General features: G+C 38.4%; 1 protein-coding gene across 10 annotated transcripts in view; it reads left to right on the forward strand.

Annotated features, from left to right (window-relative positions):
* sqa (spaghetti-squash activator) overlaps positions 1-4,841 on the forward strand; it is a 44,359-nt gene extending 39,518 nt beyond the window's left edge. For all 10 annotated transcript variants that reach the window (XM_022834568.2, XM_022834571.2, XM_086968617.1 and 7 more), the window contains 3 exons: positions 2,007-2,159; positions 3,609-3,654; positions 3,948-4,841. In XM_022834568.2, coding sequence (XP_022690303.1) covers positions 2,007-2,159; positions 3,609-3,654; positions 3,948-4,088 — 340 coding nt within the window. In that variant the 3' untranslated portion in view covers positions 4,089-4,841. The remainder of the gene's footprint in view (positions 1-2,006; positions 2,160-3,608; positions 3,655-3,947) is intronic.
* The last annotated feature ends 8,657 nt before the right edge of the window (positions 4,842-13,498 follow it).

Genomic DNA, 13,498 nt, shown 5'->3' on the forward strand with positions numbered 1-13,498 from the left:
AATGCTAGGACGTACCAGAGTAAACAAAAATATTGAGCCATGTTTACTTCAGATTTTTATGCTAGGAAGCTTACACAGTCGACGATACACTGTTTCGAGCGTCCCTCTCTTTAGCAGTAACTCAGCGCGTATGTGATTTCCTTGTACTCAGGCCGTATATAAACGGCTGCCTTCTGACGGCACAGCGGCGTCCTCTCTACCGTAACTTCTAGCTCATCCATTTCACACGCCTAAATATATGTGCTGTTTTTTTTTATATACAAGGATCCCTCCAGGTCCTAACGGTAGGGTACGGAAGTCATCCAGGAGGGCTTACCTGAACGCATTTCAGTTGCCTATTAAAACACATGAAAGGCAACTTTACATTGTGAAGTGTTAGCTCCGATTTGAAATAACGTGCTATGTTTCTTTCCATCAGTTGGTGGCTTCTTTGGTTATTGTGCTATTGTCCTGTTGGGTGGTTGATGGATTGGGTTGTGTGTCTATTTTTGTCCCTGGGTTTCTTATTTAGAGCTAACAAATATGCTAATTATATGGTGTAATAACCATTTTCTAACGCTAAATTTTGAACAAGCGACGGTCACATGTTCATGGTTGCCATGGCAACGCATTTCAAAAGGTGCGCATTGTCTATGCTGACCGCGCTGCCGTCATATACCTAGCAGTTTCTTTGGACACAATCTTGTACAAATACACAAAACTAAATCTAAATTACTAGATATAAGGGCTACAGACTTGAAACCGTAACGCCAAGGAAACTCGAGTATAATCTTTTCACAAGCCACGGACTTCCACGTCTAATACTTTTTCTGGTTCTGTAGAATTGGCAGACTTATAAAAAAAAAATGATTAACACCGTCAAAGCTGCGTCTTTGCTAATCCTTCTGACTTAATCACTTCATAGACGTTTTGTGTAAGTATAGCTACCATGTTACTGTTAACGAAAACAAGTTATATTTCGTTAAATCGTTAAAAAAAAATTACTTGATGTAATTTTCCCAGTATTGGACAACCTACATTTCCCTTAAGAGGGAAGCAGTAGGTTGTCCAACACGCGTTTTTCGTACAAAAATCGTAAAAAAATGAGATATAAAGTGTGTGAATAAAGCGCTACTTCTTCTTGAGCGATAATGCATCGGCTCGTGGTAGCCGGTTGGGGCAGGACTCGCCGTTCAGGAGCGTAGTATATTTTGAATTAAGCGCATGTGATCACCGAATAGCCTTGATTTTAATTCAATAGATTACCAAACAGAGTGTTACTGAATGAGAGTCTAATCAGTCTCGACATGACTACCGTATTACGTTTAGTAATACTAGTAAGAACGCATTCACACTGCAATCGAAGTTACATTGATAAGCCATAATTGTTAAAAGTGACATTTGAAGCACAAAAATGCTATTTGTGTTCAGATACAGTCATCGACACAAAGTCGTAATTCAAGCCGATTTAAATTTATAGACATTTTAAGAAGGAATCAAAAGAAAGCAAAGCTATACATTATGTCAGAAGTAACTCCACCAAATTGTGATCTCAACCTGCTGGACAGCCTATGGGAGAAGGGCTTTGCTCTGAGTTTTGACCTAGGCCGCTACCGATATTCAGAATTGCAATGGGTGCGGTCTAACGGTTTCGTCATTATCACCAAACTGGAAAGGAGTAAGTCGTTGGTCGAAGAGTAATGATGTTAAAGCTAATGACTAGGGCTTTTGTAACTATATCTTAACCTTTTCAAAAATGGTTCCACGTGTGAGCCAAATTTTGCGGTAAATCACTATGTTATAAACGAGCAGTTTTGGAATAGTCTGATTAATCCTGAAAAATTGCTTTAACGGTTCTGCGCTTCGTCGCCACCGCAGGTCGACCAGCGAAAGCTATTCGGTGGTTCTAGTGCTAACAGCAAGGGTAAAGACGGACCATTCGGTACTGTCACTAAAGGCAACTTACAATATAATGAACACTTTTTAAAGTTGTTCGTCGACTTCAAAATTACTTAATATTGTTGCAGGTTATCGGGTTTATCACCCTTTATGGGTGACAATGATGGAGAAACAATGGCGAACGTCACTAAGGCGAAATGGGACTTCGAGGATGAATCCTTCAATAATGTGAGCTCTGAGGCCAAGGACTTTATCACACAATGTTTGGTAAAGGACCGGAAGTAAGTATAACTGGTATATCTGCTCCTGTTTTTCGAAATAATAACATATATGCTTTAATTCTGGGGCTATTATATAGGGTGGCAGGTTCTTTGGCAGGCTGTTTGTCTAACGGGCATGTATTCGTCCACTACTGCTGGCATCACACGAGATCCAGTTCTTTCTCTCAGTAGCACGAAAGAACATAATTTGAGCGACAATCAGCCATTTTCCAATTCTCCCCTTTCATTCGAAATCGACAGTTCATGTTATTTCAGATCTTAATGTAGTTTTTGAAAGATTCTAGAAACTTCCATGAGAAAAATCGAAAGATCTTTAAGTGGATCTAGATTTAAAGGGCTTGGAAGCATATGAAAAACACTCAGAATGCCGTTTTTGATACACCTAAGTTTTTGATTCAGAAATTGACGGCCGTTTTAGAGAATTGAATATCAGTTGCTAAAGTGTCGATAAGCTGCAGTTGCTAGTCCTTTGAAAACATTTTGCGCCTTTTTCCATCTTTTTAGTTTTTTGGTTAGTATAACCCTGGCGTTTTCGGCATGCTGTCAGCTCTGAATTTTTTTGAGAGGCACTTTAACGAGTTTGCATTTGCCAATATTGCTTTATTTATTATTCTACAGGAACGTTACTCTCAGATTAAAGAAGGAATATTCTGAAACAGAGTTGTTAGTAACTTAAGTGCCGAATTGACATCGTAATTGCGGTAAGGTTATTATAGTTCCTTACACGTACTCTCATGTCGACGAGTTGGTACGTTTTCTACATAAAAAATGCAAAGGACACAATTCATTAGTATTTATTATTATGTGCCAACTCGAAAAGACTTAAAAAGTTAACCTTAGTACACCATACAATCCTAGCGTTCTAAATAGAAATCGTTGTTTAGACGAATTAGCCTATTGTAGTAATCGCCAGCTCCGCGGCTGATATACCTTCAAGCGCCAAGGGTTTCTACACTAGAAATTTACCGTTGAATTATTTGAATTCAACACATTTGATTATTTACATAGCCATTCAGCAAAAGGTAAACTTCATGAGGAAAAATTATTTGACAAGAAAAGCCGTTAATACGTATACAGACCCTATGTCGTTGAGTCGACTATATCTTGTAGCGATGAAGATGCAACTTTTGCTTGAAAATTGCTCATCGATAGCTCGATTTGTTGTGCATGCTAACGTATTGAGGTCCCTGAAAATGCAGCTACGCTGCTGTTTACCAGAGCGATGTTATGACTCGGTTCGTCATTTTCTTGGCCTCACTCTACCTCAAGCAGAACAGTCTGTCCAAATTTCTTGATCAATTGTTGTCCGTACCTTCTTATATATTATATACCCTATGTATTAAATATTTGCTTATTGTTCATAAGAATACAATTGCATTGTGTAAATGTATGAATAACATTCTGTGAATAACTGAAGAACTCTATAAATGAATACAATTTTCTTTACAGTAACCGGTTGGACTCCAGGAATGCGCTGAATCACCCTTGGCTGGAGGTACGTATATTTTTGACACTTGACCCTTTGTAACGAATCTGAATTAGAGGACAATAGGCAAATCTGATTATTTCATGAAGCAAAATATTTTGCTTGAAAGTATCAAGCCCCTTTATTCACATATATAAATCACAGCTAATTTTAGTATAACGTATTATTCTATTAAAAAAAAAAGAGATTTAGACTAAATCATTTGGGTTTTGGATTCATAGTCCCTAAGCATAGATTTATTCGACAGATACAGAACGAGGTGGGTATCTCTTTGCTTATGTCATTTCAACATGGTGTTTTAGGTAAAACGAACTGACATAAAAGTGGAGAGTGCCCTGGATAAAAAGAAGCTCAAACGTTTCGTAATTAAACGCCGCTGGCAGAAACTTTTCAACACATATCTAGCGCTTAAGCGTATGGGTGCAACGATGACATTCGGCTAAAGTCTAAATTACGGCAAAAATTGACAAATAATCACGCCACCGATACTGAGTTTCTATCAAGATTAGATCAGGTATACTTATCTGACACTATATGGAAAAAATAAAAGAGATTGAAAGCATGGCAATGAGCCGTTTTTACAAAGATATGCCTTTAAAAATTCCATTAATATACATATATATATAGGTAAGGAGAATTTTGACTAACATGCAGATATAAGCGTTGTACGCTACTCTCGGAAGATAAATGGATGGGATTAAAGAATGTTACAATCTGTTATAAATGCACCGCGTGGCCAAATAAAAAATGTAACACCTTGACTTGGTTTAATAGGTGCCTACCTGGTAAGACATTCACTAGACTATTAATTTGATTTTTATATGCAAAACTAACAAAATTCAATTAGATCGAACATGTATTGGACGTGCTTTTTTCTATATAACATTATTTGTTAAAATCACATCGAATAGTGAGTATCAATTCTAGACGTTCTCGATAAACAGCAGAGCCCTTTCTACATTAGTGAGACTTTACGCACGGCCGGTACTGTCTTTAAGCATTTCTACCATAATGGGTAATTAAGTTTATTATATATATTACTATATATTACTATAATAATATATTAATGTTTCATTCATCCTTGATTATGCCAAATCGCGACATATTTGGTGACACTTTACATTGAGCGCTACTGTTAATACATTACAATAAACAAATGTGAGAAAAGATGTCAAATGTTTAAACATGGCTTCCTACGATTTTGCGTTTTTATTTGTTTGTTCTAACTAGGTCCTTAGCCCAGATATCCATATATTGCTCATTTTTGTAAAAAATAGCTCTAATCGTCTCGCACATGCTGACGGCCTGTACGGCGCTTACTTATAGGAGGACATGATAGAAGAAAAGGTTGTGCTGAGGAAATGACATGAGGGGGTTTATATCCTTAATCACTCTTACGTACACTTAAGGGAGCGGATGAGACTTTGACAGGTGAGATCTTGAAGGAAAAGATCGGTTTGCGAAGGTATGGTTGAGCAATGTATCAGACGATGCTTTACTAGGTTAGGGGGACGCACGGAGATCGAACTCTCGCGTAGGGAGCCAGCTCTTGGACAACTTTACCGGGTTGACCTGGTGGCGCTAGCTACTTTCACGTAAGCCTATAGTCGAGACTATTCACTGAAAACCTGGGCGAAAGTGACTCTTGAGAAAACTGAGAATTAACGAGTAGTGATTTTGACGGAAATAAGCCCAACCGGCGGGGCTAAGCCTCACACTCTTCCACAGAAGATGTTATGCTCCGATGCGATTGTATATAAACCGTTTTATTCAAACCCTGTATAAAAAGAACAGGAAGTTATTTCCATTCGTTTGGAAGTTTTTTCGTACTTGCCTTTTTCAAAACCGCCCTATAATATCTATAAGGGTTAATCAGATTGAGTATGTCATGCTTATTATTTGTTTGTCTTTTGATGATTCCCCTCGCATGCATCTTTATCGTGCTTGCGCAATCTTGGCGTTCTCTTAATATCCACATTCCTCTTTCCAATTCTTCTTTCTTTTTATTTTATGCTTAAGATCCCTTGTATATTTGAGTGCGATATGTAATAATTCAGAAGGTTCGTCCTTTATTGTGGATTCTAATACGTTTTGAGTATCTCCTAGTCTGGTCATTTGAATGGGGGTGTGAACTATAGAAAAACGGAGATTATCGATATTTGCAGTAAAATCTATAAAAAAGAGATCGCTAAGTTTTTCGTCACTTATGAGAACCCGTGATCCACTGGGGCGTTCATTCGTCATGATTAGAACAGTATGCAAGTTAAATTCAACCTTTTAGAAAGTCTATTTGTCTCCTATGTTCATTGCTATCAGGTTGTGAGATGTCAGCCAGTCTAAGAAAGACCGACCTTTGAAATTACCCTAGAAAAGTCCATACGGTTTGTAATTTACCAGCTAATCACTCGCCCCCAAAACAGCCTTAAAAGAATGATATGTAGATCGCCTGAAAATTCTATAAATTAATTTACTATGCAGTTTGGGCTAATGTATAAGAAAATCCTGCAAACTTTTGCTGCCTTAACTCAGATATGACTATGTTTATCTCTCTGATTAGCTATGCAGAAGAACAATGTGCAATAACACAGACGCTCTTATCGGAGCCTCCAAACTAGCCAAGCCTTTCGTCAATTATTGTACGTTAGGCTCACAAATTGACGTGAGCACTGTATCACCTTTGATTGAAATGTACATTACCATAGTTTCCTATGGTTGACTGCGGTTCCGCTTAACATGTGTAATACACCTGTTATCTTCTACCATCCTCTTGTAAGTCGACCTCACAAAGACAAATATGATAATGCAATAGAAAGCATTAAATCGTAGATAAATCGTGCACGAGTTCCAGATAAATAGCGCGGATTGTCACGCGCGTGAAAATTATTACCCTTCTTTTCGCTCTAAATCCTAACTGCAAAACACAAGTGGGTGCATGTGGTTTTTACATGTGGTGTTCGATCATTCACATTGGTATTTATCCACACGGTGAGAATGACGGCCATGATCGGAGGTCTTAAATGGTGATAGTTTATTAATGAAACAGTAAAGGTCTTTCGGTAACATCTACAAGTTTTACGCTTTTTTGAAAACATCTGATGCAACGACGAATGGTGTACCTTAAATGCAGAATTCGTAGAATCTAAGTATTTCTTAGTAGTCCGTTTATTATTGTCTCCGTTTGCATGTGTTTGTTTTTTCCTGAGTGGGAATTTAGTCGTTAAAAGTCGCAAATGTGAGTATATAATACAGATGAATCTCGAGTGGCTTATCCATGAACTAAAGCTAGTTTTCCGTTTTGACTAAACCTTCGGCGTCGATATTTCTGAGTTCAATATCGTTCCCTTTTACTAGGAAAATTCGGGTTTTTAATACTTTTAAAATAGGCCTTCAGTTTGAAAGCACGATAATTATCTTCCAGTATTAGAAAATAAAGCGTAGTTTTTTAAGGCAATTATGCCGTTAAATTATGCATCTAAATTCCGCTGTATAGTAGACCGAGTTACCGTTTCTCGCGTAATTCCAAGCGCAAAAGTATCGTATTCACCTTACGAAATGAACCTCAAAATTTCTACCTACGCGCACGAATTTCAACTTGATCTAACTTATAGTTGTTCGTCGGATTTCGCTTAGACGCTTCTTGCCGACAGGTGCAACCTACACAGCTCCGAAACAAAGCAGGCAACTTTGCTCGTTGATATTGACCAGTGTTACCGCATCATAAACAACCAAATGCCGTAATTTGTTGCAGATGGCGCAGTTGCCGTTGAAAGCCATTTCCTTAGGATGCGGCCTCCGATAAGGATAGCACTTTTGCGTCTGTTCACACGGTTGGCGTCGCTCATCGAAAAGTCTGTATTATAGGCGTAATCACGGATCGACACTCGATGTTTCTCACCACAAAACTAATAGGTCCCAGTAACATCTTCGTGCTGACAATAATGAAGACTTCTATAGTTGTATATTTTATGATGCACAGCACGTTCGTTGGCACAGACTTAAGATGGCACAACACAAAAAACAACCGCCTTTTCCGACTAGCAGTGATGAAGTTACGTGTCATACAACAGTGGCGTAGCAGTAGAATCAAAAGGAAACAGTTGTCATAATGGCTCTGTCTCTCCCCTCCAAGTTTAAAGTAAAATAGGTGTTATTAGGTGCTACTTACTACTGATCTACTTGCCGATGCGCGCGTCTAAATAAGCTTTACATTGCATACCGAACATTATCACGACTTAGCAAACCGGCGTTCGATAACACTTTTTCCTCTTATAGAATTTCCGAAACCGAACCGCTATAGACTGTTGATATCGACCAGTGTCACCATATCATAAACTAAATTACAAAATATTTTATGATAACAATAACCAACCTCGTTTACAGTTTTTGATGTTTTGAGTTTTACGTTTGACATTGCTGTTAGGTATTTTATCAGACGTCATCTATAATCCTAGCTAGTAGGTGCGTGCTGATGTCACTTACTTCTGCTAAAAAAATACTTCCAAAATACCCATATATGAAATAACATATTGTAGGACATCATGTTATACACAGCTATGTTATAATCTATTACATGAACCATTCGCCAGGTCAACATGCCTTCTGGCACCATTATAACAAAAACCGTGACACAGCGTCAATAAAGGTAAACATCACGGCCATCATCAATCCATTAGTTTAAATAGTTAATGGTTTTTATAATAGTTACGTCCTCCGTTTTTGAAATATCACGGCTACCTTATTCATATTATTTTTTATTAATTATTTCTAGTAAGTATATTTGACAAGAGTGCTCAAAGTTCTTCGGCCTTGTTGAGATCGTGGTGAGTGAGCATTGGCTGATAGTGGCCGTTGCTTTATGAAACAACGTTATCAATGCCATTAGCTTACTTTCCGGAACGTCATTGCTCTGCGTAGGCAAGTTTATCCACTTTACTACAAGCTTCTTTCAACATTAATCGACCAAGTAATATCCAACTATATTAAAAAGTTTTGAACCTGTTTGCTCCTTAATCTTTCTGAAATCTATTAGATTTTTAAGTGTCAGCGCGTTGTATGATACCCGCTTCGCGGGCATGAATCATGTCGACATGTACTACATTTGTAGATCACAGACTTAACTAGAGTCCTTATGATCCAGTATCGATAATGCAATTAGTTTAGGGCAGCGTCGGTTTTCATATCGCGTATTTTGCCGTAATGGGCATTTAAGATCAGCAAACGCGTAAACAGGTAATTTTATAATAATATCGCGTGCAGGATTTCGAATGGCTTGTGTGCTTTCTGTAACCAAATTTCTAATTTTATTACATTGCCGTTAACAAAAGAATCGAACGCTGATACACTCGAGCTCCCTAATATTTCGCCATGCCCAAGACAAACTGTTGCGTCGCCCAGACAACAAGCTTATTTTCGAACGGCTCTAGGGTGTACTGTTGGCAACGAGTCCCCCGTATTCAAAACTGCACGACCGCCCGAAACACTCAAACGCCTGCCCGAATCGCATCATATAACGACAAATAGCGAGGGTTGATAACTGAATCACTGACTTAAGTTCTCGTTGTTTGCACCCTCTTGGAAAATGCTATATGGATCGCTAAATCCTGTCTAACTGCTGAAAAATGGAGGACCGTCTAACTAAAGCCTAATTTCCATGAACTTTGCCATTGATACGCTGTATGACGGCAGGCCTGCAGGATTGATCCTACCAATGCAATGTGACCACTTAAATAGCTTCTAGGTTCTCTAGAAGTCGGTTTTTGATAAACACCCGCATCGCTCTAACTCATCCGAATGAACTCAACCATACCTCAATGGATAACCATACACCTACCCAGAAATGTACTACCTACCTAATACCCAGTATACTCTGTCAGCCTTCGGGGCAATCGTACCAGCAGTGCCATCAGCTCTTTTTTTTTTGGTATGGTGAATGCGTCTAGTTGCTTGAGCAGTATTAGCTTCGTCTTTAATCCAACCAATGAAATATTTAAGTTTAGCCGCGTACATGGCAAAAAGTAGGCTATATCGTTGCCATCGCACATATGCAGCTCCGACCTTGTGTTCATTTGCTTTAAAAAGCATGATACCTTAAAACCTGCAAACTATTCTAGATCAATGCACTACGCGAGCCGCGGCTGTAGGAGCGCTGCAGATAATGACGTACACGTTGTTTCATCCTCATCGCAATAGGTGCCAAAAGCTCTACAGCTACGCACAAGTTACTAGAAATGAAATCATTATCGGGGCAGTTACTAGTGATGCAAGCCGGCATATCACGCAAGTAAAAGATTAACACAAAATACCTCGTCGACTTGTTGTAACAACTTATTTATGTGCGGGGAATTCCGTCCTAAAATCTGGCCACGAAATATCTGTTCGATTTCTTGTAACAACTTGTCTGTAATTTTCTGTAATAATGTACGAAATACCGAAAATAACATGTCTATATGCAAGAATTTTTCCTAAAATTTGGCTACGAGATATTTCTTTAAGTTTTTCTAACAACTTGCCTATGTCCTCGAACTTGACTACGGAATACCCGGTCGATTTATTTCAACAAGTTATCTGAGTTCTGAAGCTTGATATACCCATTCGAGTTGTTGTAACGACTTGCATGATGCGGAAAATTCTCTTCCGAATTCTGGCCACAAAACGCTTGTTCGTATTGTCATAAAAGCTTGTCTATATACTAAAGCTTGGCCATGAAGATCTGATTAAGTGCTCCTAACAACCTGTGTGTTATGAAATCTGCTCAGGGTATACATATATTCTAATGACTGGCTTTTGTCCTGAAATTTGGAATTGTCGTAAGAACTTGTTTGTATCCTAAAACTTGGTCATGAAAAACCTGATCGAGTGCTGTAACAACTTGTCTGTATGAGGGTAATTCTGTTCTAAAACTTGGCGAGTATATCTGCTTGAGCTGTCGTAATAACTGCTTTGTGCCCTAAAACTTGGCCACAAAGTCCGAGTTGTTGAAAACTTGTTCATGAAATACTTATTCAAATTGTTGTAACGACTTTTTTCTATGCGGGAAATTTTACTACGAAATGCCTGTTCGAATCGTCGTAACAACTTCGTTGTGTGCTAAAACTTGACCATGAAATATCTGTTCGAGTTATTATAATAGCTTGTCTTTGTCCTGAATCTTGGCTACGAAATGCCTGTTCGAATTGTTCTAACAACCTGGCTGTGTCCTGAACCTTAACCTGTTCTAGTTGTTGTAATAAGTCGTTTAAGTCCTGAAATTCTCTTTGAAAAAATGTTTCCTTGAATTGTTGCAAAAAATTTGTGTGTGTCCTAACGTTTGATCACAAAAGATTTGTTCGAATCGTTGCAACAACGTGTATGTATTTTGAAACTTAAGCACGAATATCTGTTTGAGTTGTAATAATTTATCTGTGCCCTGAAACCTGGCCACGAAATACCAACTTGTTTGTGTCTTGAAGCTTGACCGTGAAATGCTTGTTCGAGCTATTGTAACAACTTGTCTTGCAACAATAAGACTTGACCACAAAATATCTGCTCGTGTTGTTGTAACGATTTGCTCTATCTAGAATCTTGGCCACACGATACTTCTTTTTGTTTATGTCCTGGAACTGGCCATAAAGTACCTGATTAAGTGCTTCTGAAAATTTGTTTGTACCCTGAAACTTAACCACGAAATACTTGTTCGAGTTGTTGTAGCAATTTACCCGTATCCTGAAACGGCCACGAAATGCCTATTCGAATTGTTGTAACAGCTTATCTGTATAATAAAATTTGTCTATGAAACACGCATCGAAGCTGCAACGACTTGTCTGTACACAATAAGTTCTCTGAGATTTGGCCAGGAAATATATGCTCGAATGATTTTAACAATGCGTCATTGTTCTAAAGTCTGGCCACGAAATGTATGTTTGTAGTAGTAATAGTTTATCTGTGACCTAAAACTTAACCACGAAATACATGTTTATACTTATTTGTCGGCGAGAAATTCTGTTCTGAAAAGTTGCCACGAATTATCTGTTCGAGTTGTTTTAGCAACTACCCTATGTTTTGAAACTTGGTTACGAAACACCTGTTCGGGTTATTCTAACAACTCGGCTATGTCCTCAGACTTACGAAATACTTGTTCAAGTTATTCTAACAATTTGCCTGTGTCCTGGAACTTGATTATGAAATATTTGTTCAAGTTGTTGTAACAGCTCATCTGTGGCCTTACATTTGGCCACGAAATGTCTGTTTGAGTTGCCGTAACAACCTGCTTATGTCTTAGAACTTGGTCACTAAATATTTCTTCGAGTTGTTGTAACAACTTATCTGTGTCCTGAAATTGGGCACGAAGTACCTATTCAATGTGTTGTAATAACTTATCTGTATGCTAGAAATTCTGCCTTGGAACTAAGCCACAAAATGCCTGTCGAGGTATTTCGTCAAGTTGGCAACAGAATGCTTGTTTGAGCTGTTCTAATAGCTTGCTGTGTCTCGAAGCTCGGCCATGAAATACCTGATTGAGTCGGTCCAACAATTTGTTTGTGTTTTGAAACTTAGTTACGAAATATTTGCTCGAGTTATTCTAACAGCTTCTTTATGGTTTGAAGCTTGACCACAAAGTACCTGTTTCAGTTACTCTAACAACTCGTCTGTCCTGGAACTTGATCGCAAAATCCCGGTTCAACTTGTTGTAACAACTTACCTGTGTCCTGAAACTTTGCCACGAATACCTGTTTCAATGGTTGTAACAACTTGTCTGTGCCCTGAAATTTGGTTACGAAATGCCTCAATTTGCTGTAGCACTTGTTTGAGTCCTATAGCTCGGCCATGAAATACCTATTCAGGTTGCTGTAACAACTTATTTGTATTCTGAAACTGAGCCGTATGAGCTATTTTAATGATTTTTTTGTTTTGTTTTGTTTTCATTTGTTCGACTTACCTGTGTTCTGAAACTTGGTCACGAAATACCTGTTTGAATTGCGTTGTTTGGGTTTGGCCATCTGGCTGTCATGCCAGAAAAGAGGGCTATCTGGTACTTTAAAGCTCCAACGAGATTGGTCATCTGGTTGTTGTAACAAAAAATATTGCCATCTTCTACTTGAAGGGTTTAATGAGTTTGGTCATCTGGGCGTGTGGCAAAGAAGGGAATCATCTGGTATTCAAAAATCCCTATAAGTTTGACGATCTGGCCGTTGTGACAGGGAAAAACCCATCTGGCATTTAAAAGCTCTAACGACTTTGGCCATCTGGACGTTGTGGTAAAGAAGAAAATTATTTGATACTTGAAAGCTCCAACGAGTTTGGTCGTCTAGCCGTTCTGATAAGGAATAGTGCAGTCTAGTACTTAAAAACTTTAACAAGTTTATCCATCTGGCCATTGTGACAAAGGATAGTGCCATCCTATACTTGAGAGGTTTAACAAATCTGACCATCAGGGCGTTGTGGTAGGAAAACAAGTTGTCTGGGATTTAAAAGCTTTAACAAGTTTAACCATCTGGCTATTGCAGCAAAAAATAATGCTGTCTGATACTTTAAAGCTTTAACGAGCTTGACCACCTAACTATTGTGACAAGTAATAGTGACATCTAGTACCGGAAAAATTTAATTAGTTTGGTCATCTGGACATTGTGGTAAAGAAGGGAATCATCTGGTACTTAAAAGTCCCAACAAGTTTGACGATCTGGCCATTGTGGCACAGAAAAAACTATCTAACACTAAAAAGCGTTAACGAGTTTGGCCATCCGGAAGTTGTGGTAAAGAAGAAAGCCATCGATATATGAAAGTTCCAGCGAATTTGGTCGTCTGATTATTGTGACAGGAAATAATGCCATCTTGTACTTGAAATGTTTAATGAGTTTGGCCATCTGGACGTTGAAGT

This window comes from Varroa jacobsoni, unplaced genomic scaffold (assembly GCF_002532875.2).
Source record: "Varroa jacobsoni isolate VJ856 unplaced genomic scaffold, vjacob_1.0 scaffold_536, whole genome shotgun sequence".
NCBI lineage: Eukaryota > Metazoa > Arthropoda > Arachnida > Mesostigmata > Varroidae > Varroa > Varroa jacobsoni.